Raw genomic sequence first — 25,077 nt, forward strand, 5'->3', positions numbered from 1 at the left:
AATCTAGATCATATTGCTAAAGTCAGAACTCTTACTCAAGCAGAAATCCAGTTCAAGTTACAGTTGTCTATTGACCAGTTATGTGAGGTTGAGTGTTAGTCACCTGCTCGTGACTCATAGTTAGCTGTGTGGAAGACTAGGATATTTAAAAGTAAATTTATTATTTCTTCACTGTAGGATTGAAGTCACTGAAAACCACATGGTTGAAACAGAATTGGCAGGTTTTTTAAAAAGTCTTCTATAGGAAAACGTGTCACACTTAATCTTGTTAGCCAATAATTGCTAAAAAATTTTGTTGGAAGTTCTCTGTACCTACCTGTAGCTCTATTTTTGTGATAGGTAGTTCCTGGTTCACAGCAGTTTTTAATCCTCCTTTTCTTGAGAAGTAATTCAAATAAGTTGCTCTTTCTTTCCAAGAGTGACTTGGGTAGTAATTCGTTTATAAAAGAGCCACTTTAAACTTCTTTATCATTTTGGTTCTTGGAAATTTGCTTAATTAGGTCAGTAGAAGGAGAGTTGCTTAATTCTAGAATTAGAAAATTTGTAGATGAAGTTTCTTAAAAATGAGGGAATAAGAAAAATGACAGGTTTAGTTATTTTCTATAAACTGACTCTGAAAATCATGTGGCTCCCATACTGGATTAGCTCCTTTCAGGGAAGATTGCTAAAATGAGCCAGTGAGCTTAAGCCATGCTTAGGTATGCCATTTACCATAAGCGTTAGACCTTAGGCACAGAGAAGTTATTGGAGAGTACAGAAAAAGAAGCAGTGCTTCCCATTGGAGAAAACAGTTCTCATGATCTCTTAGACCCTTAAAAGCATACTTGATTTTGTAAAGTTTTATTGTAGTACATCTTCAGTTTTGGCTTATTAGTGTTTTTATAACACCTTCTTATTGCTAGAAATGTATACAACAAACTGAATTATTACTTAGTATTTAGAATTTATCTGAACCTTCCCATACGTATCAGGAATGTCTCCAGTTGTGAACACTTAAAAACCTTACTAGTAATGTCCAAAACAGGAATTCCTTTTTCTTCCATGACAGATCCACAGACGGGCAATTTGGGGCCAGTACAACAGCTCAAGAAAGGTTGTCAAGAATTTGAGTATCCTCTTTCTTCCTGAGCCACCATCTTCATAAGGGGCACTTAACCTCATGATCACAAGATGGTGCTTTTACCTTAAGGCACTGAATCCCTGTGGCAGAGAGAGAAGAGCAAAGAGCTTTCTTCCAGTAATGTTTCACTTTGTTGTTTTTTGCCCCAGAAGGGATTCCTTTTATCAGACATCTCCGTGTACATTGCCTTGGCCAGAACTTTGTTACTTCTCTACCTCTAACTGCAGGGGAAGCTGTGAGATCCACGTGTTAGCTTTCCTGAGTCTGTGGGGGAAGGAGGCATCCTGCAGTGTCAGCCAGATCAGAGACACTTTGAATTCTAGTGTTTGGTAAACTTCTATATTTGTACCATTCAGGGAATTATTTGGTGGTAGTGGGAGGGTGAATGTAAAAGTTTTGTTCGTCCTTAATTATGTTCTAAAAAATAAGAACTCCCCCCCCCCCCATAATAATTTGATCAGAGGAATTACAAAACCATATAAACTATTGAAATCTTTCATTGGAAGGCAAAGTTAATAATCATCATGATAAAATCTTGAACTTGCTTTCATAATCTTTTGTGAACTATATTAAGGCTTGCACATTCTTTACTCTTGGCACTCTTGAGTTTTCTCAGCCAAGTTGTTAAAAGAATAGTGTATTTTAAGCTAATTTTTATTTTGTTCATCTGTTCACCCAGTACAACCTTTCTGCTGTGAGGACAGGATTCTGGCTCTGTGACAGGCGTCTTTTTTGGAGACCCTCCTTCAAGAGCCCTGCTGCCTATAAAAGATAGGTAAGCCTTTTCTCCCAAGATTTTTTTTTTTTTTGCCTTCCTTCAAAAAGTGCTTGTGTCATTCCTCTGATTCTATACCTTCATGGTTACCAGAGATCATGGAAAATCCTCTTCAGATTTTTAAAAATTTATATTATTAATCTTTTACAAATTTAGATTACAGTAAATGGTACTATCTGAAATTAATGGCAGCTGTCAATTTTTATGTTTCCCATTAGCACATCGAAACTTCCTACAATGCTAGATGGCTCTGATTGAACTACTCACAGCAGATTCAAAATAGCAAGCCAGAATCTTAATAAATCCCGTGACAACTTGGACACTAGCCTTCGTTTTTTTTTTTTTTTTCAACATTTTTTATTTATTTTTGGGACAGAGAGAGATAGAGCATGAACGGGGGAGGGGCAGAGAGAGAGGGAGACACAGAATCGGAAACAGGCTCCAGGCTCCGAGCCATCAGCCCAGAGCCCGACGCGGGGCTCGAACTCACAGACCGCGAGATCGTGACCTGGCTGAAGTCGGACGCTCAACCGACTGCGCCACCCAGGCGCCCCTAGCCTTCATTTTTTTAAAAATTTAACCACCTAATTTTTTCCCATATATTTTGAATAAAAAATTCAAGTTTTGGCTCCTATTTGATTAAATAACTAAATGTTAACTCTGAGTACCTCCAACATTTTTCCTTTGTAATGACATATAATGTGTTTTGTTATAATTACTAAAATTTTCAAAAAAACTTTGTTTATTCATTTTTGGAAGACAGAGACAGAGCCCAAGCAGGGGTGGGGCGGAGAGAGAGGGGGACATAGAGTCTGAAGCAGGCTCCAGGCTCTGAGCTGTCAGCACAGAGCCCTGTGCGGGACTCGAACTCATAAACTGTGAGATGGTGACCTGAGCCAAAGTCGGACACTCAACCGACTGAGCCACCCAGGTGCCCCTTATTTTCAAAATATTTTAAGAGAGATTTCAAAGTAAGGGTTTCTCATGTTATCACTTATATTACTCAATTTAATAAATTGGGAGTGCACTAAGTGCTGTTGAGGTTCCAGAAAATATTTTCTACCCAAATGCCATTTGAATGGTACATGATGTAGGATTCCAAAAGAAAGTGTCCCTGTCTATTGCCGAGGGAAAGCTTTGGAGAGAAATGGCAGAAATGCCTGTTGAAATTGACCTTTGGGAATAGAAAGGAAAGTTGTGAACAAAGATGGGGAGCAAGAAAGTCCAGGGTACCTGTGACATACACACTTGTTTGTGGTTGGGTGGTGTGTCCAGAAGTAGAGCAATGAGAGCAGAAGCCAGAGCAGGGCACACAGAAGCCAGACTGGAGAGCCTGTGAGCTTGGGCGTTTTCGTATGAGTAATTGATGAATCATTCTTGCTCATTCAAAATGATTGCCTTATTCTACCGGAATTTTGCCAAGTGTTTGTTTGGCTGAGTAGGGGGGAAGAAAGAGAGACCTGGCCTCTGTCTTCCAGAACATCTGCCTGAGGAGAGGTACCCCTTGTTCAATAAATGTTTATTGGCAAATATAAGGAAACTTACTGAGAGTCAGCTGTGTGCCGTGTACTTCATGTCGTGCATCTACGTGAGTCTTGACTCCAAGAGAGAGGATGATATATCCTCATTTTTGTATACCTCAGGGTTAGAATAAACATGTCCTATGTATTTTGTTAGTATTCAGGTACTCCTGACACACAGTATTACGTTCGTTTCAGGAGTACTCTTAAGGTTTTTTAATGTATTGTCCATACTACTCTTTCCAGGGCTGCTAGTTTATATGCGTCTGTCTTCAGAGTTGTCTGTAAAGAACTACTGATTTAGATTCAAATTTGAATTTAAGCAATAGCTTTAGATAAGTATATATCCACTTCTGCTTATAAAAACTGAACTAAAAACTATTGACATAAATATAGAACTTGAGAAATTATCCTCTTGATTAATTTATGTAGTTCCTGCCTTTTCCCTACATATCTCCACTCATGTGTAATCTAGACTAGGAATGGCAAACTGTGTATGGCCTATACACCAGATCCAGCCTGTGGCCTGGTTTTGTACAGCCTAGAAACTGAGGATGGTTTTTTCCATTTTTAAAATTTGTTAAAACAAAAAATGAAAGTTGGAACAGTAAGCACATTTAGCCAGCAAAGCCTAAATTACTTATTCTCTGGCACTTTATAGAGAAAGCTTGGTGCATTCAGACTATAAATGTATCTTTTATCTTAGAAATTTATAACTAGGGGCGCCTGGGTGGCTCAGTTGGTCAAGTACCCGACTTTGGCTCAAGTCAGATCTTGCAGTTTGTGAGTTCGAGTCCCACATCAGGCTCTGTGCTGATGGCCTGGAGCCTGCTTCAGATTTTGTGTCCCTCCCTTTCTCTCTGCCCCTCCTCTACTCATGTTCTAGCTCTCTCTTTCTCTCTCAAAAATAAGCATTTAAAAAAAAAAAAAAAGAAACATCACTAGGTGAGTCTGCTGAGAGGCTTTAAGAAAACATAAGTGCATAGGCCTCACCCTTGATGGGTTTATCTATTGGTCTCTTTTCCTCTCTTTAATATACAACCTGTATACGTAAATAGTGCCAGAAGACCGTTATATTAAAAAAAATCAAGAAGTTTGGCTAACTGCTATTAGTAGCAAGCGTGTGGCAGGCATAGCAATGCTAGTGAAACAGTCTCAGGGCTGGAATAGATCTTTAACAGTTACCTAATTTCCAGAGACCTTTTCCCATCTTAATCTTCCAAGTAAATTGTGTAGCACCTACTAAGTGCCAGTCCTAAGCCCCGCGCTGGAGATCAAGAAACAAAATAAGACAGGGTCTCTGTTCATCAGCTGGTAGAAAGGGAGAGGTCAAAGATGAGGAGGAAAAAAGTCCATAGAGTATAACTTAAGAGCCAGGAAAGAGAGACGGACAAGATCATGTGGAAGCTCAGAAGATTTTAAAAGAGCATTTACCTCTTTGTAGGGACATGTGGGGAGCAAAGATCCAGACAGGAAAGCTTCACAGGAGGTAACAATTTGATCTGACCCTTTAAAGGATGAACAAGGGAGGTTGGCAGAGTTAAAGAAAGATTTGGTAGAAACTATTTGCACAACATCGGATTATCCCCAGACCCATCTTAGCTTTGAAACAATCTAAAGAAATGATCCTGGAGTCCCCACTAAGTTTGGAGGGTAAAGGCCAGAGAAAGCCCTAGTACAGATTCGGTGAGCCTTTGTTGTCATTTTGCATTTTCTGCCAACATTTCTTACTCTTTGTTCTCATTGGTAACATTTGTATGTAATGGAAAAAGTTAAATTTAACAGTATAAATAGGTTATGATCTCGCCGGCTTATTTTTGTCATATCAACTCTGGCTTAGATGCATAGGTACATTACTCGTTTCTGTAAGCAAGTAATCTAGTAGGAGGCACACTGGGCTTAATGTGCCTCTTGCTCCTTAACTAGTTATGAGGCACTGGCTCTCTTAATTACTCAGATACATTTTCCTCATTTGTAATAAAATAAACTGTTTTGTATTTGAATTTTTTTTTTGCTTTTTTTTTTAAGCTCATATAAGACCGTGTATGTGGAGCAGTACCATACAAATTTTTCTTTTTCTTTTTCCTTTTAATTATGTTTTAACCACATCCTGGGTTCAGAGTAGAAGTAGTAAACTAGATCCTGTAAACAATACAGAGATGAATGTGACAAATACTTAAATGGCTGCTTTATGTCAAACTTTTTTTTAAGTTTATTTATTTATTTTGAGAGAGGGAGAAAAAATCCCAAACAGGCTCTGTGCTGTCAGCACAGAGCTCCATGTGGGGCTTGATCCCGTGAACCATGAGATAGTGACCTGAGCCAAAATTAAGAGTCGGATGCTTAAATGACTGTGCGCCCCTGCACCAAACATTTTTAAGGTAGCCAGGTGTCTTTTCTCATGGAAATTGTCAAATACAACTTTAAGAAACTTGTGATGTGGTGGGAAAAGACTGTAAGTAACTAGGTTAATAAATCTGTATATTAAATGTTTTCTCTGCTACCTTATATTTGTTTACTTACTTGATCTTTAGAACAATTCTACAGGTATAGCCACAGTTCATCAAATCTCCGATGCCTATAAGGCATCATTTTAATGTAAATTACAAAATGCACCCCAATATCGGAGATGAGAAAACATGAAAAAAAAGTGGTAAATTCAGCAAAGTCTGGTATTACTACCTCCATTTTACAGATGAGGAAACAGGCACAGGGAAGGAAGGTAAGTGATTTGTTTGAGAATACAAAATTGGTCAGTAGTGGAGTCCAGATTTGAACCAGGAAGTTTGGCTCTGAAACCTGTGTACTGCTTCACATGAAGTAGGGATACATAAACTATAGGCCAAGTAGTGTGGGACCACAGATGAATCAATTGGTGGTGGTGCAGGGAGAGATTCAGAGGGGACTGTTAAGCTGGATTTAGACTCATAGGTGAGAGTTTCCTATAGAGAGGAGGGGGTGAAAGTAATGAGGACTTGAAGCTTCCTGTAAGGTGTAAATGGGCACGCTCTCACTCTCCTCTCCTCTCAGCTCACCCAGGGCCTCTTTCCTTTACCTCCAAAATACCAGGTTATCCACAGTTAACCTTACCTGCCAAAAATCGTCCATTGTGTCCCCGTACCCAGGTCCTCTGAGATACCCCATTTAAAAAAAAAAAAATTTTTTTTTAATTTTATTTATTTTTGAGAGAGAGAGACAGAGACAGACAGAGTGCAAGTGGGGGAGGGGCAGAGAGAGAGGGAGGCACAGAATCCAAAACAGGCTCCAGGCTCCGAGCTGTCAGCACAGAGCCCGACGCAGGGCTCGAACCCACGGACCGTGAGATCATGACCTGAGCCGAAGTCGGATGCTTAACTGACTGAGCCACCCAGGTGCTCCTAAGATGCCCCATTTTTAAAAGTTAACTTCCTCCTATTCATACCTAAAACTTACCAGAGCAGCTGAGGTGAATGATTGTTAACATCTACAAGGCTAACATACACGTGTGAGTTTCTCTGTCTCCGCTGTTTCCCCATGTCAACATTTACTGGTCTAAGGAAGATGTTTTACTGAATTCCTACCTTCAGTTTGCCACAGAAAAACTTGTAACTGGTTACCAAAGATAAGTGAAATCCGTTGTAAATAACATAGTTTGTTATTACAGGGATGGATGTTTGTGGGGTCCAGTCATGTCTACCAGAATGCAATGAAATAAGCATGATGCATCATGGTTAGTTAACACGGGTGTCATTGAGACTGTCTTACTGCTTTTGTTCTATTTATCTATTCTTTGTATTGACCTTGCTTTTAAAGAAAACTTTAAAACTTCCAAGTTACTGCATTTACTTAATGAAAGAATTTCTTTACAAAAGGAAGCTCTCATAATAGTAATAATAGCTAATATTTATTATCCATTTCCTGTGAGCCTGGTACATTAAAAGTGTTCTACATGTATTAATACATTTACTCCCCCAAAGACATGAAGTATGATCATATTTCCCTTATTTTGTAAATGAGGAAACTAGGGCCCAAAGATACATTGGGGCCAGAATTTGAAATCAGGATGCTCACCCTCAGAGCCCACACTCTCTCCTCTGTTAGGTTTCTGTAGTGCTTGTGACAGTATGTTTGCAGTTTTTCTCTTAATAGGCTAGTTGTCCACTTAAAAAACTGTGGACACCATCCCTGCTAGATGATGATGTTAAATATAGAAAGAAGCATTGTTTTAATCATGTTTGTCCAGTGGTAACATCTTGTGGAGATGGCTTGATTACCCTTTATTTATCACTCTAAATTCTCATGCTTTTCAAACTATCACTACTCCAAGGTTGCAGGTTTTAAAATGGTGCCATATTATCTAAAAGTATTTGAAGTTGTAATGATAGCTGTAAATCCTGGCCTGAAAAGGCTCTGGAAGTATTTTAAGTACCTGCTTCTAATTATCTGATTTGGATGAGGATGAAGTAATAATGCTTCTAACATGGTTATCCCTTGCTCATTTTCCTCAACCCTTTCTGTAATAACTTTCTTATAAAATCTTTTAATCATCTACAGATCCAGATTTTATTAAATTTTGACTAAAGAGTGATACATCACAGTGATGATTCTTTTATTCTGTGTATTAAGTGTATCACCAGATCTTACAAAGTTTTAGTATTCCCTTTCAGAGCCTAGTGTGGTTCTTATGAATTGGGTAGACGCTGAATAAAACTTAGTTTAAGTTAGAGAATTGATGACCTAGTGATACCTTTCCAGCAACCTCCACTAATTCTTAATTCCTCGAAGAATTAGGAAGTAAGCAAAAATGGCCTTAAGTAGCAAACATCCATAGGTAGAACTTATATACTTTACTTACATAAAGCATTGCAGGGGCGCCTAGGTGATTCAGTCAGTTAAGCATCAGACTTTTGATTTTGGCTCAGGTCATGATCTCCCAGCTCATGAGATTGAACCCCGTGTCAAGCTCTGTGCTGACCTCACAGAGCCTTCTTGGACTTCTTTCTCCCTCTCTCTGTCCCTCCCCTACTTGTTCTCTCTCAAAATAATGAGCTTTGAAAAAGAGGGGAAAAAAAAGGCATTTTAGCCCCTTGTCACCTCTCAGATGCATTTTTTTTTTTTAATTTTTTTTAATGTTTATTTATTTTTGAGACAGAGAGAGACAGAGCATGAACGGGGGAGGGTCAGAGAGAGGGAGACACAGAATCCGAAACAGGCTCCAGGCTCTGAGCTGTCAGCACAGAGCCTGACGCGGGGCTCAAACTCACGGACCGTGAGATCATGACCTGAGCCGAAGTCGGCCGCCTAACCGACTGAGCCACCCAGGCGCCCCTCAGATGCATTTTTTAAGTGGTACTTAAACCAGACAGATTGGCCAGCTCCCAGCTCCAGCCAACAGTATGTTATTGAGGTGGGACAGGGCGATAATGATGGTGGGCCGATATGAATATGTAGTAATGGCAGTGTGGCAAGAGGAAAGACAAATACTCAAATCCAAACTGCACTTAGAAATAGCTTGAGCCCACTTTAATCTTAGATTGGTCTATACACTTTATCGTTTTTTTAAAAAGGAATTATGATAATCAAATTGTAAAACATTTGGAGAGACATTCTGTCAAAAGTGATTTGCGGTATTTTGGGTATGTAAAGATGAGATTTTAGGTTATCTTGAGGCATTTGCTTTATATAAGTTGCTTTTACTTTGGGAAAGTTAATTAAATGACTTAATGTTCCCTAATTTCAAAGACCCTGTTTGAGACAAAGTATAAATTATAATTGTGTCATTTTAATCTATCCATGTGTATATACTTTGCTTTTGTTTTATCAGCTGTGAGTTAGTGTATAAGAAAACAGGTTCTGGAGTTAGATCTATTTGAATCTCACTATTTTGTTATGTGGCTGTGAACAGAATACCTCTTGAGCCTTAGTTTCCTCATATATTCATGAAATAGTTAACTGAGCAACAACTGTGCACAGTGATATTTAGGGGTTAGGGATATTAACAGTGCACTTAAGAGTGTCAAAAAAAAAGTTCTGTCCTCATGGAACTTCCATTCTAGCTGGGAGAGACAATAAAATAATAACATTTATATTCTAAAGGTTTTTTGTTTTGTTTTTTAAGATTAAGGCAATGCATATAAAGTTTCCTATCTATACTGTGTGATAAATCAGGGCATCTTATATTTGGTGTTTGAATCTTCTCATGACTGGTTTCATGTTGGGATACAGTGAAGTTTGTTGAGTGTATTGGTTATCTAAAAAATTGATAATTAATAACTTTTCATTGGAGATGCTGAGTACATTAATTTTCTCTAATTTTGCTGGGTACAGAGGATTTAGAGAGATGGCATCAATATATGTTCTTTGCTTTCCTTTCCAACAGCCACCAAAAAAGACCTCTAAAAGAGAAAAACCTAAACAGAAAGCCACTTCCAAAAGTAAGAAAACTGTAAAAAGCGCTAATGTTAAGAAGGCAGATAGCAGCACCACCAAGAAGAATCAAAACAGTTCCAAAAAAGGTAGGTTAGAAATGACACCTTTTCAACAGCTCTAAAGATCTAATTCATATGATATAAGCGTTTTGAAGTGTGTTTGGAAATTAGATAAACTGCAAAGAAAATTGGAGAAAGTGGTATACCAGTTTTTTATGGTTACAGTTTTTCAGAATTGACAGAAATTTCAATGCATGTTTTATAAGTAATTTATTGAGTAGTGATTTATAATTTTACGTAATACTCCTTTGAAAATCTAATGAATGCTTGTCTTTCAGAAAGTGAATCTGAGGACAGTTCAGATGATGAACCTTTAATTAAAAAATTGAAGAAACCTCCTACAGATGAAGAGTTAAAGGAAACAGTGAAGAAATTACTGGCCAGTGCCAACTTGGAGGAGGTCACAATGAAGCAGATTTGCAAGGAGGTAATTGGACAAATACTTGGATCATTTTGCTTTTATTTGAAAAATTCTTTCACTCTTCCCTCAGTTCAGTGCGAGATTTGTATGTGCATTCGTTAGCGAACAAATGTCTGTGGAACTGTTCTGTGCCCGGCATTCCTGCGGGTGCTGGGATACTGCTTTAAATGAGTCAGTCTCTGCCCTGTTGGACCTGCTTCGTAAACAACAGTGGGATGTATCCAGTGAATACAGTGAAGGCGATAGATTCCAGACTTGAGGGAGAACACTCTCTTCCTGATCGGGACACTTTTTATTGATGGATCCTTAGATTGCGTTAGTTGTAAAAAGCAGAATCTCACGGACCACCGTATTTTCAGCATTACTGTTGTACTAAGATGCTGTATCAGGTACTTAGTTCAGACTTCTGTAAAGTTTTCCTGATACTCAGAAAATAAAATGGCCTAGTCTTGAAGAGGATTCCTTAGAGATTCTATACCTGAAATCAAAATTGGGAGATTTTACAATCTGGTTTCTGATGGTAAAACCAAATTAAAATTTCAAATGTACCTAAGGTGACATAGTCTGTACTTTTGTTAAGACCTTGATTATTGTTTTGTTTATTCATTCAGCATTCACTGAGCCTCTCCTGTGTACCAGACACCGGGATAGATTTGGGGGTAGAGCTGGGGATCTGTTAACTTGGCTGTTGGGGGCTTACTGATCAGTGAGATGGGAGGAGATGGCTATTGTAGTGAGTTGGGGACAGTCGGTGGGGGTTGGGCTGGAAGTGTGGAGGGCACCGCACCACCAGGGAAGGAGCCTGGGAGGAGGGAAGACGTCCTGGAGCCTCAGCTGTTCCATACAGGGGAGCGGTACTGACACATGCCTGTCAGATGGGACAGTGACTGCGAGGAATAGTAATTTCATTTGGGTGAAGACTAGAGTTGGAAGGTAGTCTTCATAGATGTTAGGTAAGAAAAGGAGAACTTTTGCAGATCTCGTATATGCCTTGTTGCAGAGTTTAGTTTTTTCCCTGAAACTGATGGGAGAATTGGGAAGCTGGGTAGGATATTGGGAGCTGATTGATAGGGGCATACGCAGTCCAATTTTCAAGAGCCCTCATGGACACACTGAGAAGACAGGATGAAGAATGGGATGCGAGGCAAGAAAGCCAAGTTTGTCATAATCTAAGTTATAGGGTGGCCGTAATCCAAGGCGAGCCGGGAGAGCTTGGTCAGAGGTTGCTCAGTGTGGGTGTTCGGGCGCGGTAGCATTAACCTTCCGATGGAAAACAACAGAGGGTACCCTCTGAGGAAAAGAGGAGTTTCGTTCTAGACATCGTGAGATGAGGTGCTTAGAACATCCCAGGGGGAGAAACTGTGATCATTGTAATTCTCCCAGGTTTGGAGAGAGAGCCAAACTGGGCTACTGCTGGGAGTTAAAACCAAAAGTCTAGATAAGGTGGCCCAGGGAAGAAGAAAAAGGGTGAGAAAAGCAAAGGACAGAGAGTCCTGGAGACTCTGAGTTGAGAAGTAATTTCTACAAAATACAAAAAATCGTAGAGAGAGGGGTGCTGTCAAAGCGAAGAGACGAGACAGTTTCCAGAATGGTCAGGAGGGGGTAGTGCCAGCTAAGAAAAGGTCATGACCTTACCTGAGACAATGGGCAATGGTTATGGAAAGCAGCTCACAGGGGGAATAACATAAAATGCCCTATAAACATGAAGACACACTTTCCCTACTAATGAGGAAGATAGAAATTGAAAGGAAATATTTGTGCTTCTTAGCTTGACAGAATCTTTATAAAGATTAAGCGAGTCTTCATGCTTGGCAAAGGTATAGGGAGACATACTCATGCATGAAGTTGTAACAGCTTTGGAGAACAATTAAGTAGTAGCTTAAAATTTAAATTGCAAATGCCCTTTAACCTAGCAAATTCCATTTCTAGGTCTCTATGCTAAAGACATAGTCACATCTGCACAAAATGATTACAGTAATGTTCAGCATGTCTGTAATATTGAAAAATCAGAAACAACCTAAATGGCCATCGATAGGGAAATGTTTAACATGGTACGTCTGTATTTTTGGAATGCTATGTAGCAGTTCAAAAGAACACGGAAAAACGTTCCAGGTATTGTCAACTTTTTGAAAAACCTAGAATATTATCCTATCTAAGTAAATACGGGAAAACCATATTGCCATTGATGTATCTATGAGTTTGTGTAGAAACTCATTTTTAAAGGTCTGGAAGAATGCACAGCAAACTGATAACTGGTTTCCTCTGAGGGGAGAGACGAGGGAAGAGTAAAGGGGGAGGAGTCCTATGCGTTTGATTTTCGTGAATACACTTACATAATTTTTTAAGGGGATTATTTAACAGGGAGAGGTCCAGTGAGAAAGACTTGTGTGGTTTTTTGGACTCCGCAATTAGAAGATGATTGTTCACGTAATAAGAGCAGTTCCACGGATGATAAATGCAGGGATTAATTACCCTTGGATCAAGAATTAATAGTGAGGAAAGTGAATAAAGCTGTTTTAAACATCTTGCTGTAGAAGGGAAATCGTAGTTAAATGGGGGGTGAGGATACAAGTTGATAAAATACTTAAGGTCAGGGAGAGAAAGCACATGCTTATGTTAGGCTGAGGGACTAGTGCTGGGGAAGGAGGAGAAGCTGATGTACAGGAGAGTTCCAGAAAGGGTCCCTGCAGAGGTAACGGAAATGGGGGATATTGATGGATCCACATACAGTAAACTGGAGGGGAAGATAGGTCAACATTGAAGGAATTCTTGGCCAAGAGCAAGAGGGAGGAAGGGATGAAAATGCCATTGATAGCACAGGAGGACCTGCTGAGAGAGAGTCGGGTTAACCCCGGGAAGGTTCGGACATCGGATACCATGAACTTGGCATGGGACCGGTCTTTTAAAAGTTCTGTGTTCCCACAGCAGTCTTTCCAATCATAGAAAAAGTGGTAGTTAGACCAGTTCAGGGACGGAGTTTTGCAGGGAACTAACAAGGGGTGAATGACAGGAGTGATGTAAATGATCGACTCTGTTTGCAGGACTTGGCAGACCGCAGCCTGTGGGCCAAATCCCTCTTACCATCCGGTTTTGTAAATAGTTTAATGTGACAACAGCCACATGCATTCATTCAAGTGTTGTCTGCGGCAGCTTTCATGCTACAGTGGCACAGTTGAGTAGTTGTGACAAACTGTGTTCCTGGAAAAGCTGAAACCACTTACTGTCTGGCCCTTAACTGAAAAAGTTTGCTTACCTTAACTAGTCCTTAGGAGCGGAGCAGGCAGGCTTGTGTGGAGTCAGGCCGGGGAGTGATTGTGAAGTCAAGCAGGTGGCAAGTTGACCAAAGAGAGGGGCCGTTTAGAGAGTCAAGCTGTAGGGGTAGAGGACCCCTGAGACCACCTGGATCTCAGTGATTTAACTTAGGGGACGGGGTGGAGCAGTGCAGCGGAGGCTGAAGTTCATTCGAGTTCAGGTCGAGGAACTGTCAGTGTTGGATGACGGAAGGAAGAACGTAAGGCTACCTCCACGGAACATCTGGCCGACAGCCTGCCGGTATAATGAATTCAGTCCACTTACCTACCATCTCTGTGTAGGTGTTTTCCTCGCCTGTGTGTGTTAATTCAGCTGATACTCCCAGTAGTAGAGAGGACACTGAGAATGGCTGCATCCTAGTTTAGTTTCTGCTCGTTTGCAGTAGTTGCATATGGTGAACCAGAATTCTTAGAACAGACGTGCCGCTATTTGTACGCGGCCTACATTTCTTCTGTATCCAAAGGTAAACTGTGTTACTACTGTATTTTTAAATCTACTTTTAATTTTCACTATAGGTATATGAAAATTATCCTGCTTATGATTTAACTGAAAGAAAAGATTTCATAAAAACAACTGTTAAAGAGGTAAATACATCCACCTTTTCTGATTTTGGTCATTTTGAATGTATAAGACAAATTATATATCAAATACTGTGTATTTTTCAAAATGTTCATGTCACTGTATCACATTTGACCCTCAGATTTTCTCAAAACAGATGGGCAAAGTATTTTTCATTCTCATTAGAGAGTTTAAAAAAATAAAGTCTGAATCTTAGTGACAAAACTTGACCTCCAGCTCACGGCATACATGGGCGGCCAGGCTCAACACAGGTGCTCACCCAACTACTGGAGCGTAATTCCTTTCCACCGAAGTCAGAAGATCAGCAGTAGCTGTATTTTTATATCGGTCCCAACAGATTTCCCAAGGTCACAGTAGTAAAACAGAAGTTTTAAAGGGAGGGTGGGGTATGATTTTTGTGTTCTTAATATTTTAGGTAGAGGAAAATGACGTTTCTCTCTCGTTGCAGCTGATTTCTTGAGGCAGAGGAGATAACTTGTCCCGTGGACGTCAGGATCTGATTTATACCGTTATACCAGCAAAGAGAATGTATTTCCTTTTCTACCCCTTGCAAGCGTTGTGTTAGTAGAACCTGTCGCTGATCTTTTTAAGTAAATTTGAGTTTGTTGTTTTAAATTGCATTTCTATGCAGTTTTTAGTTTAAAATTTTGCATGGCAGTAATTGTTCCTTGCTTTTATAGCTGTATTTTGTACATTTTGGATTTCTTTATATGAGATCGTAGTTTTAGCGTGCTTAGTATTCGCTTGTTTCAGACATACTTTTAACGAAGTAGAAGAAACTATTATTGACATTTATACATGCAGAGACTATGGCAGTATTTAGTAGATGAAATATTTTGAATACACATCTGACAGTGGCAGTGTGTTCATCATATTAAAAATATACAGGCTTCAGCTATCCAGATGATTAAATTGGAAAATTTCTGCTGCATGTGTATATATGTCAAATCGTCAGCATGACAAAAGTGACAGATGTTATTTTTGTATTTTTAAAAACAACTTTGTTGTATATAAAGTTTTTTTATTTCTTTTGTGCAGATCAATTTTTAAACTCCTATAGGTAGGTATCTTTACAGTTATAAACTATGAAATGTCAGTGTTCGGCCAGATGGTATGTGACGGAGCAGCGAAATCAGAATTCAGTGGAGAAAACACTGAAGGAACAGGTCGTTCTCCGCTTTGCCTCAGAAGTGTCAATTCGTAGTTTTAGTGTTAACTCTGCAAGTGTCTGTAGATAACATTTTATGTTAGGGTAGACCAGATCGACACATCAGAACTTCAAAATTGGGGGGAGGGGATTAAGTACAAGCACATTTGGCTTCTAATAAATGAACTGATTTTTATTAACTGCTTTTGCCCATGTAAAATGCGGATATTTACAGGAAACCTGGCCACCTTTATAATTATGGTAAATGTACCAAGTATAATGCTAGAAGATAACGTGTAGGCAATGGTGGGTATCTCCGACAAAGTATTTCTCAAAAGTGATAAAAAGACTTATTTTTAACATTAAAGAAGTTTAATGTATTCGTGGGATCAGGACTTTTAGGCTTTAAACTTTGGCCAATCAGGATTCTGGGGGATCAACACACAGACCACTCCTGAACTAGATTGTTTCATCTTTTACATTGTCGTAATCAGTTTATTGAATAATTTCTGAATTTTAAAAACATAACTGCTTATGAGAGAATTAGGCCTTTGATAAACCAGTTGTGTGTTTAAACGGAGCACATGAAATACATAAAAATGATAAATGTTGGCCGTTAGCAGGTACTTTCACAGGTCTGACGTATTTCTTGATAAATACAAATGAAGAAACAACTAAATGAGACCTAAAAATTGGCCGTTGATTTTAAATATTTAATTTGTTCCTATAAACCTTGTCAATAAAACTAATAAATCCATGCTCTTGTCTCTTGTATTAATGTCTTCCCTTTCTGTAGCATTTCCCCCCTAGCTGAGGATTTCAGAACAGGGATTTTTGTTGTTGATTTTGAGAGAGAAAAAGCACATAGTGGCAGGGCAGGGAGAGAGAGAATCCCAGGCAGGTTCTGCACTGTCAGCGCAGAGCCTGACGCGGGGCTCAAACTCACGAACCCACGAGAGAGATCATGACCTGAGCCGAAACCAAGAGTCAGACTCTTAAGCGACTGAGCCACCCAGGCGCCCCTGGACGGGGATTTTAATGGATTTAGCCCCATGACCCATTTAATTTGGAGTCGTTCAGTGATTGCTGAACACAAACTCTGAAGAAATCCTGAAGGAAAACTTGAAAGCGACCTCACAAAACTAAGGGATTACGGTTCACAACTGTTTATTTTATGACCATTTACTTGAAAGGGTGTAAGACCCAGGAGCTAAACAAGTCTGAAGGCGGCTTGCAGGAGAGGAGACGGGTGGTGTGCGTGAAAGGTCGTGGGGAAGGTGTACCCAGTGCTCACCACTACAGTGCACGGTATTTGAAAAACAAGTCTAGTTTTTATTAAGCAGTTTTACACAACCAGCTGTTCACAATCTGCAGTTAAAACATTGTGTAGTCACTGCTCTTCAATTACAAAATCTTCAAACTGTGAAAAACAGTCAAAAACTCAAAAGTACCGTGGTTCCTTAACAAAATGTCAAATGATGTCACTTGGGACAGGAAACTTTTTAAATACACATTTACTGCGCTTGAGCTAACTAGGGTTTTCCTTAGTTTGCTTGTAGCACAGTACAAGTTTAAGAGCCCAGAGACTAACCGTGAACCATTTCAAACTTAAAATATTTTGCATTTATCACTAAATACATGCTATTCTTTAAACAGTTTAACACATAACATTTTTAAAACAGAATACTTCCCAGTACCAATGAGTCTCATCAGATAGTCTATCAACATTTTCCTATGTTAACCCAACTTTGAAACCAATTTACTGCTGTTTGCCTTCTTGTGTTTGTATCATACTTTGCTGAGGAGGGAGGGGTCTAAACCGTCTAACGTCTCCATAAAATTCTATTTCTACTTACAAGCTGACTTTAAATTTTAAAAATACCTAATATTCTGAAAAATGTCCTTTTGAGTCTTTTCAATGCAGACTAACATAATTGAAAGAACTGTTCAGACTTTTTAAAACAAAAGCATTTAAGTTACCATCCGCTTTTCTAACTTCTTGGCAAGATAAGCATCCTGAAGTCCCTGAAACCAGAGTTTAATTGAATTCTTTTGTCAGGAGGAGAAAAAAAGGAAAAAGTGAATATGTGCCATGTTCTCCAGCTTTTAAGATATGGCTTTAAATGTGAAATATTTACCAGGAAATCTCACATTTTCTGCAGTTTTCCGGTGGACCTGCCTGTGGAATACTGAAAACATCATGCTGCAAAAAACAGACTGGATCAGTTGTTTTAAAAAGAGGCAGTAGAGGGAGTTTTATTAAAGTATTCTGACAAGATCTTTTTGCCAGTGGTTGCCAAAATTAAGGCTAAAGTGTGCCATCGGACCAAACTTGGCTCTAAGAAAAATAGCCCTACTCTACATGGTCTCAAGTATGAAGACTATACTATCTCTACCCCATCGAAAATCACAGAACGCCTATACTGTTTGAGGAACTGAAAATTTTGCTGTTTGCCAATGAGTGCACAAATCTGAAATGTTTTATCACAAAAGAGACCCAAATTTAAATTTCTTTTGAATACCCAATGGAAAGAAATATGTACAATATAAAATAGTCTAGAAGCTTCATTTACTTTTAACTGAAGAGTTTGTGCTGTATCTGAAAGGGAAAGATTTCTATCTAAATTTTAAGTAAAAGCTCAATTTTGGAGCTATATAAAAATCTTAAGGCTCATTGGCAAAGATACTGATGAACTGTGACAGAAGAAAAACCCGTGGCTTTATCTGCCTTTTTAATGATTGCTGCTTGGTTTCTTGATGTTTGAAAACAATGGTTTCTCAATGTTTGAAAACTGATGAGCCAAACAAGGTGTCAAAATTCAAAGGGAATCTCCAACCGTGGAAGAAATCCTGTCTTAATGTAAGGTTATATTCTGCTTTGTTCTGAAATACAGAAGACAGCCCTAGTCACACCTGTGGAAAATGCAATTAAATATAAGTGCTTACAAAAGGATTCTTGGGGCTAATGCTCTCAGGAGGAGGTTTTTTTTGTCTTGATTTTATGAAAGTGAGGTTTAACATGTGTTTCAAACTTTACCATTTGGAGCACAGAAGCAAGCTGGGTCCAGACAAATTCTATTCAGAATGCTGCGATCTTACTTGCTTCTCGAACACCACTCAAATATGCCCCTGTAACAGTTTGTGGGAAATGCCTGTTTGTTGCCTGTAAGAAAAAAATTGCATAATTGGAAATCACATATAAGGAACTCAGGCGATCACCGAAACATAATAACAAGCGTACACTCTCTGATCCTCGAATCGAGACTGCCGGCAGGCGCTCCTCTGTGCTCACGTTAACACTCTACCTCCCCCCACCCCCACCCTGCACCTGCTGTTCTCTGGCCGTGCCACCCTGCTTCACCACTCCCGTGAAGGACTGAGTGGCACTCCTTAGGATATTACTCACATACACACCGTGTCCCGGAATTAAGAAGAACGAAGACGATACAATCCCTGCCCGTCCCCGCCGCTGCCCCCCAGACAAGTAGTCTCGCTGTCGGAATCAGTGATGAGCACAGAAAGCGAACCAATTCACCCACGGCTGGAGTTTTGCTAGAGGACTGCCACAGGACAGAGAGGAGTCCGTCAACGGGGAGGGGACAGAAAGGTGAGGACTGTCCGTGGGAGAAGACCGCTCTCCAGGAGGTCGGAGTGGGAACAGAATCGGCAAACCAGGGCAAGCAGCAGATTGATCTGTGGCTTGGGGGTTTGTGGGGACGGCGACAAGGTCTGGGATGTAGCTATGGGAAAGAGTCACTGAAGCGGGGGTGAGCCGATCTCAGAAGATGGAGGAGGATAGGAAACGCAGGAAGTTCCACGTGAACTGAGGTATGTTCCATGTCACCTGGATTTACGGCTGGATGCAAGGGACAACAGCCAGTGCCAAACACTTCAGTAAATGGAGAGGAATGGTCAGGAGGTAAGAATACAATTACCGGGGTGCCGGAGTGGTTCCAGTCGGCTAAGCGTCTGACTCTTGGTCTTGGCTCAGGTTACAATCTCATGGTTCGTGGGTTCAAGCCCCGTGCTGGGCTCTGTGCTGATGGCACAGAGCCTGCTTGGGATTCTGTCTCCCTCTCTCTGTCCCTCCCCTTGGCTCTCTCTCAAAATAAACTTAAAAACTAAATACATAACATTAGAAAAAATACAATTACTAGTAGGGGGCAAAAAATGGCAGAAACCTCAGAGAAATGGCTTTAAAAATTTTTTAGGGGCGCCTGGGTGGCTCAGTCAGTTAAGCGTCCGACTTCGACTCAGGTCACGATCTCACACTTCATGGGTTCGAGCCCCATGTCGGGCTCTGTGCTGATAGCTCAGGGCCTAGAGCCTGCTTCAGATTCTGTGTCTCCCTCTCTCTCTGCCCCTCCCCCACTCACGTGGTCTCAAAAATAAACATTAAAAAAAATTTTTTTAATAAAAAATGTTTTCTTTAATGTTTTCAGTGTGAAGTAACAACTGTATCACACGAGCCTAATGCAGCTTCTCTTGGAAGCAGCGGACAGTTGCTGCCTGGCGTGCAGTCACGCTCTGTTCCCACAAAGCTTTGCAGGCCAAGGACAAACCACACAGCCAGTTTTTAAATGACGTTCTTTTGTAATCATCCAAAAATCAGAGAGAGAAAAGATAACTCTATTTTAGATGGCACTAGAAGACCTGGGCGGTCCCAAACTATAATCCACAAAGGATGAAAGCAGATGAAAGAGCTCTGAGGATTCTCTTCACTGGGTGAAGTTTGGGGAGGGTGGCGGGGGGCGGGGGGAGGTGATCCAAAGCAAGCCGATTCACCCCAAAGAACCTTTTAACCATCTCAGCCACTGGAGGCGTCGGGAAGGACGGAGGCAGAGGCGGGGCACCGGTGAAAACAGGACTGGAAGAGCAAGCAATCTGGTTCCTCACCAGCTTCCCTACCCCCATGGCCACGACCCCCTGGAGACCAGACGCAGAGGTGGGGGTGAGGCACCAAAGAACGTGGGGATTGAGTCAGGTCTTCATAACTAAGAGCAAGGCTGCCGGCACCCAGCATGTTCCCAAAGAGCTGTAGATAGACTGTCTGGGGATCCAACCACCCCTTGGCAAGCTCGTGGGCGTTCTCAACAGGCTTTCGTAAAAATGCCTCCCTCCAGTCTGAGCAGTCAACGATGGGATATCTGGATGTGTGGGAAGAGGAGGCTGACGGAAACAAACTAGAACTCTGAGGAGTCACTAAGCAAGAAGAGGATGCTACCAAAAGAAGAACCTGAGGGCAAGAAAGTGCTCATAAAAGAGCCAAAATTCCCAAAGTCAGTTCAAGGAGACAAACAGGATAAGACACACGAGTAACAGCAAAGAAAAGAAGATCAGAAAATCAGTTTAGGAGTTCCAATTTATGTAATGGAAGATGTAGAAATAAGAGAAATAAAAAACGTGAGGAGAAAATGGTCAGAAGCAAGAAATCAAGGACGGAAGGATATGAGCTTCCAGATTACAAGCAAGCGAAAAACAGGCACCGAAAAAAATCAGTAATCAAAACAGCAAAACATTTCTCAACAGAAGTAAACCAAGAAAGGAGCCAGGCCACTTCCTACCCATTAGGATGGCTGTTACCAAAAGCCAGAAAACAGCACACTGCTGGTGAGGATGTGCAGAAACTGGAACCTTTGTGGGCGCCTGGGTGGCTCAGTCGGTTGAACACCTGACTCTTGCTTTCGGCTCAGGTCATGATCTCACAGGTTCACGAGTTCAAGCCCCCAGGTCAGGCTCTTTGTTGAGACTGCAGAGCCTGCTTGGGATTTTCTCTCCCCCATTCTCTCTCTGTCCCTCCCCCACCCGTACACACTCTCTCTCTCAAAACAAACATTTTTAAAATAATTTTTAAAATTAAAAAAATAAAAGCTATTTTGAAGATTATGATTCTGACTTTGGAGGAACGCCGGTGATCGATTGGCAGTGGAAGGAATCACATGTGAAATTCCTTAAATATTTAAAAACTTAAAAAAATAGTTAAGGTAGTAAATGATATGTATAGTTTACCACAATTAAAAAAAATACACATAAAAAAAAAAAGGAGAAAGGTATCTAGAAAATAAAAACCTGGAAAATGGTGAGGAGGAGTCCCAGAGATCAGCCAGGATAGACCAGAACATAGGCAAGAGGACCCCCAGGAAGGGGGTTTCAAAAATGGAGCTAACACACCAGCTCACAGGGATTCAGCTGTGACTGAGGGAAGCCTGAAGGGCGGAGGGGCCCGAGGAGAAGCACAGAAAGAATTAAGCTAATGAAAAAAGGGGCCAGTGAGACTGTCAAGAAAACAGGAAGCTGTGTAAAAACGAAGTCAATGAAGAGCTTCGTGGCTCAGCAGGAAGCCACATCACAGGAGCACCATTTCAAGTGTGAAATAACCACACTAAACAGGCTAAATCTTTCACCTGATAAGTCAGCAATGTCTACTTTTTTTTTAATTGCTTTAAGTTTATTTTGAGAAAGAGAGAGAGAGAGGAAGAGGCAGAGAGAGGTAGTGAGAGAATCCCAGGCAGTCTCCTCGCCCACAGCACAGAACCCGACGTGGGGCTCGAACCCACAAACCGTGAGATTGTGACCTGAGCTAAAACCAAGAGACGCTTAACCGACTGAGCGACCCAGGTGCTCCAATGTCTACTTTGTCGAACCAGAAGTCAACGATACAAATATTTGAAAACATGAAGTAAATTCCTGAAGAAACAACAGAAAGCATTAAAAATGGCCGCCCTGGGGGTGGGAGGAGGACGCTGAGGGGGCATCTGTCTGCTGTCTTAGGGTCCTAATACTTTTGACCGTATCCGACTCTGCTTTTAAACGCCGGACGTACATCACTCTCATTAAAAGAAAGTCACGAAAACAACAGCGAGCGGGTTCAGGATGGCCACACGCACCTCGCCAGCAAAGAAGACCATTCCCTGTATCTCCTCAGCGAGGATATCGTAGGCTTCTCCGCTCCCTCCCGTCTTCACGAAGCTGTACGCCATCTGGATCCAGGGGTCCGTGCTCCACCGAGTGACGAAATACTTCGTGGGGTCGGGGACGTCCTGTGTGGGGCGGAGGGAACCAGGAGCCGGGATCAAAGAGGGGCCTGGACGTGCGCAGCCAGAGCACAAATCTACACTCCCGCCTCCTCTGGAGACGGAGTTAATCCTCTTAGACTCTGCTGTGGCCCCTCTGCCCCCCTGCAGCTCCCCCCGGGCTCCCCCACCCCCATTTGTGCAGCTTCCTCCATCTCCCGCCCCAACCGTGCGGCCTCCCCCACGGCTCACTTCCACCCTTCATCCTGCCGGAGACTTATCGTCGCCAGTGACCGGCGTGTGCCCGGGGGACGGTGGCGGAGGGGTGTCTGGGCCAGAGTGGAAGGGGCGGTGCTGGGACCTCCATTCTCAGCAGGCTGCTCCAAAGGAACGGCCAGACGAGGCCATGTTTCACGTTCACTAAGTTTCGAGTCATTCTGTGCCCCTGACGAGCACCACCATGAAAAACAGTTCCACGGAGGGCGCCGGGGTGGCTCAGTTGGTTCAGTGTCCGACTTGGGCTGAGGTCACGATCTCACGGTTTGTGAGTTCGAGCCCCGAGACAGGTTCTCTGCTGTCAGTGCAGAGCCCGCTTCGGATCCTCTGTCCCCTCTCTCTGCCCCTTCCTGCTCGTGTGCTCTCCTCTCTCAAAAATAAACGTTTAAAAAATAAACAAAAATAGTTCTATGGAAACCACGCGCTAAATTCCAAACAACGAATGTGAAAATGAGTTTTTGGACAAAAACCCACAAACTAGGGATTACTGTGAGATGTAATCACGTCGCGTAAAATAACACCCCCGGGTGTCTCTGTCTCTACTTTATGTAACTTTTCTCTCATTTCATTTCTTTCTACTTCCACTCCTTTATTTGAAAAAGATGACAGCTACGCCATTCCCCAACCTGCAGAGACTGTGAGATGTACTCAACTGGCAAATATGAAGTACCCTGAGCCCCTCTGGAAAAAGACAGAAATGAGACTAGCTGCATCTGTAGGGTATGAGAATATTCTGGACAACATCCCTTTGAAAGGAAGGTTGCTCTCAAAGCTCACTAGGGTTTGGGTTAATACAGGATGTAGGGAAAATGCTGAGCTTGTTACATCCTCAGGAAAGGAAGGGGATGTGGTGCTCGCTTCAGCAGCACGTGTACTAAAATAGGAACGGTACACGGAAGCTCCGCGTCGCCCCTGAGCAAACGTGACATGCAGATTCCTGAAGCCTGTCTGTGCCCCAGCGCACTGCCACCCTTTGCAGATTAGCACGAAAGGAAGGGGGTGGGGGGAGGAAAAGAAGGAAGAAGGGAAGGGAAGGGGAATGGGAAAGGAAAAGGAAAAGAAAGAGGTGTGCGGATGATGTGAGCAAAAGGAAGACAATGGCGTGAAAGGCGGTATGGAATATTGCTATAGACTCAATTGCGGCCCCCCCAAATTCGTGTGTCAGAACCCTAAACCCCCAGAACCTCATAATATCACCATATCTGAGAAAGGGCCTCTCACAAGGTAATTCAGTTCCCATGAGGTCCCGAGGGTGGGCTTTAATCCAGTCTGACTGGTGTCCTAAGAAGAGGCAATTAGGACACAGCCAAGCACAACGGGAAGACCATGTGGGGTCGCGGGGGGAAGGCGGTCATCTGCAGACCAAGGAGAGAGGCCTGGGAAGAAGCCAAACCTGCCTGCACCTTGATCTCGGACCTTCCAGCCTCAGAACTGCGAGAACGTAAATGTCCATCGTTGAAACCACCCAGATTGGGGTATTTTGTTACGGCAGCCCTGGCAGGCCAGCCGGGGGACTTAGCGGGCAGCCGGACAACGGGAGAGGGACCGACGCGGCCGTCCGCCTTCTCCCCCGTCCCGGAGGCGGCTCTGACCTGCTCCTTGAACAGCTCCCGGAGGGCGGCCATGCACTGCTGGAGCACCTGCTTGTCATCCAGGGTCCTGACGGACGCCACGGCCTCCCCGGCGACCACCGACATCAGCACGCTCTGCTTCTTCTGCAGACGCGGAAGGGACAGTTCACACTTCCTGCTTCCAGTACAGAGGTCCCTGAATGCACGGCTCCGACTGGGGAAGGCCCTCGTCCTACACATCTCAGGATTTCCCCCTGCCCCTCAGCCCCATTTCAACCACCGGTCTGTCTCCCTCACAAAACTCAGTATTCATCTCTACATTTTGCTGTTCGTGGCTGAACAACTCGGGAAGAAGTGTCAATATCAAATTCAGGGTTCTCTTGGCTTTTTCCCTTACTTGTTCTAGAAGAAACAGAAGAAGGTGGAGAAGGGAGATCAGCAGATAAAATAAGGGGAAAAAAATCTTTCTCAAACAGTAAAGAAATTTTGCCCAAGTGCAACCTTTTAACAAAGTTTCTTGGGATGGGGCGCCAGGGTGGCTCAGTCAGTTAAGCCTCTGACTTTGGCTCAGGTCATGATCTCAGTTCATGAGTTCAAGGCCCACATTGGGCTCTGTGCTGACAGCATGGAGCCAGCTTCAGATCCTCTGTCTGACCCTTCTTTCTCTGTCCCTCCCCTACTTGTTCTCTCTCTCTCTCAAAAATAAACATTAAAAAAAAAAATTAAGGGGCCTGGATGGCTCATTCAGTTAAGTATCTGACACTTGATTTCAGCTCAGGTCATGATCTCATGGTTCGTGAGATCAAGCCTCACATCGGGCTCTGCGCTGACGGCGCGGAGCCTGCTTGGGATTCTTCCTCGGTCTCTCTCTGCCCC

The 25,077-nt window shown here is 42.1% G+C and overlaps 2 protein-coding genes across 16 annotated transcripts in view; one reads left to right on the forward strand and one right to left on the reverse strand.

Annotated features, from left to right (window-relative positions):
- The window catches only part of DEK (DEK proto-oncogene), a 30,654-nt gene extending 14,556 nt beyond the window's left edge, over window positions 1-16,098 (forward strand). For 3 of the 6 annotated variants that reach the window (XM_042937806.1, XM_042937807.1, XM_042937810.1), the window contains 5 exons: window positions 1,049-1,093; window positions 9,774-9,909; window positions 10,161-10,309; window positions 14,131-14,199; window positions 14,643-16,098. In XM_042937806.1, coding sequence (XP_042793740.1) covers window positions 1,049-1,093; window positions 9,774-9,909; window positions 10,161-10,309; window positions 14,131-14,199; window positions 14,643-14,654 — 411 coding nt within the window. In that variant the 3' untranslated portion in view covers window positions 14,655-16,098. Of the gene's footprint in view, window positions 1-1,048; window positions 1,094-1,799; window positions 1,896-9,773; window positions 9,910-10,160; window positions 10,310-12,232; window positions 12,416-14,130; window positions 14,200-14,642 lie in introns of those variants that run through there. The other 3 variants (XR_006202426.1, XM_042937809.1, XM_042937811.1) reach the window with 3 other exon arrangements.
- Window positions 10,707-25,077, reverse strand: part of KDM1B (lysine demethylase 1B) — a 68,102-nt gene continuing 53,731 nt past the window's right edge. For 5 of the 10 annotated variants that reach the window (XM_042937802.1, XM_042937801.1, XM_042937800.1 and 2 more), the window contains 3 exons: window positions 24,223-24,345; window positions 22,229-22,381; window positions 16,653-18,504 (listed from right to left, as the gene is read on the reverse strand). In XM_042937802.1, coding sequence (XP_042793736.1) covers window positions 18,421-18,504; window positions 22,229-22,381; window positions 24,223-24,345 — 360 coding nt within the window. In that variant the 3' untranslated portion in view covers window positions 16,653-18,420. The other 5 variants (XR_006202425.1, XR_006202424.1, XM_042937804.1 and 2 more) reach the window with 5 other exon arrangements.

The sequence above is a fragment of the Panthera leo genome, chromosome B2, assembly GCF_018350215.1.
Source record: "Panthera leo isolate Ple1 chromosome B2, P.leo_Ple1_pat1.1, whole genome shotgun sequence".
In the NCBI taxonomy this organism is placed as follows: Eukaryota; Metazoa; Chordata; class Mammalia; order Carnivora; family Felidae; genus Panthera; species Panthera leo.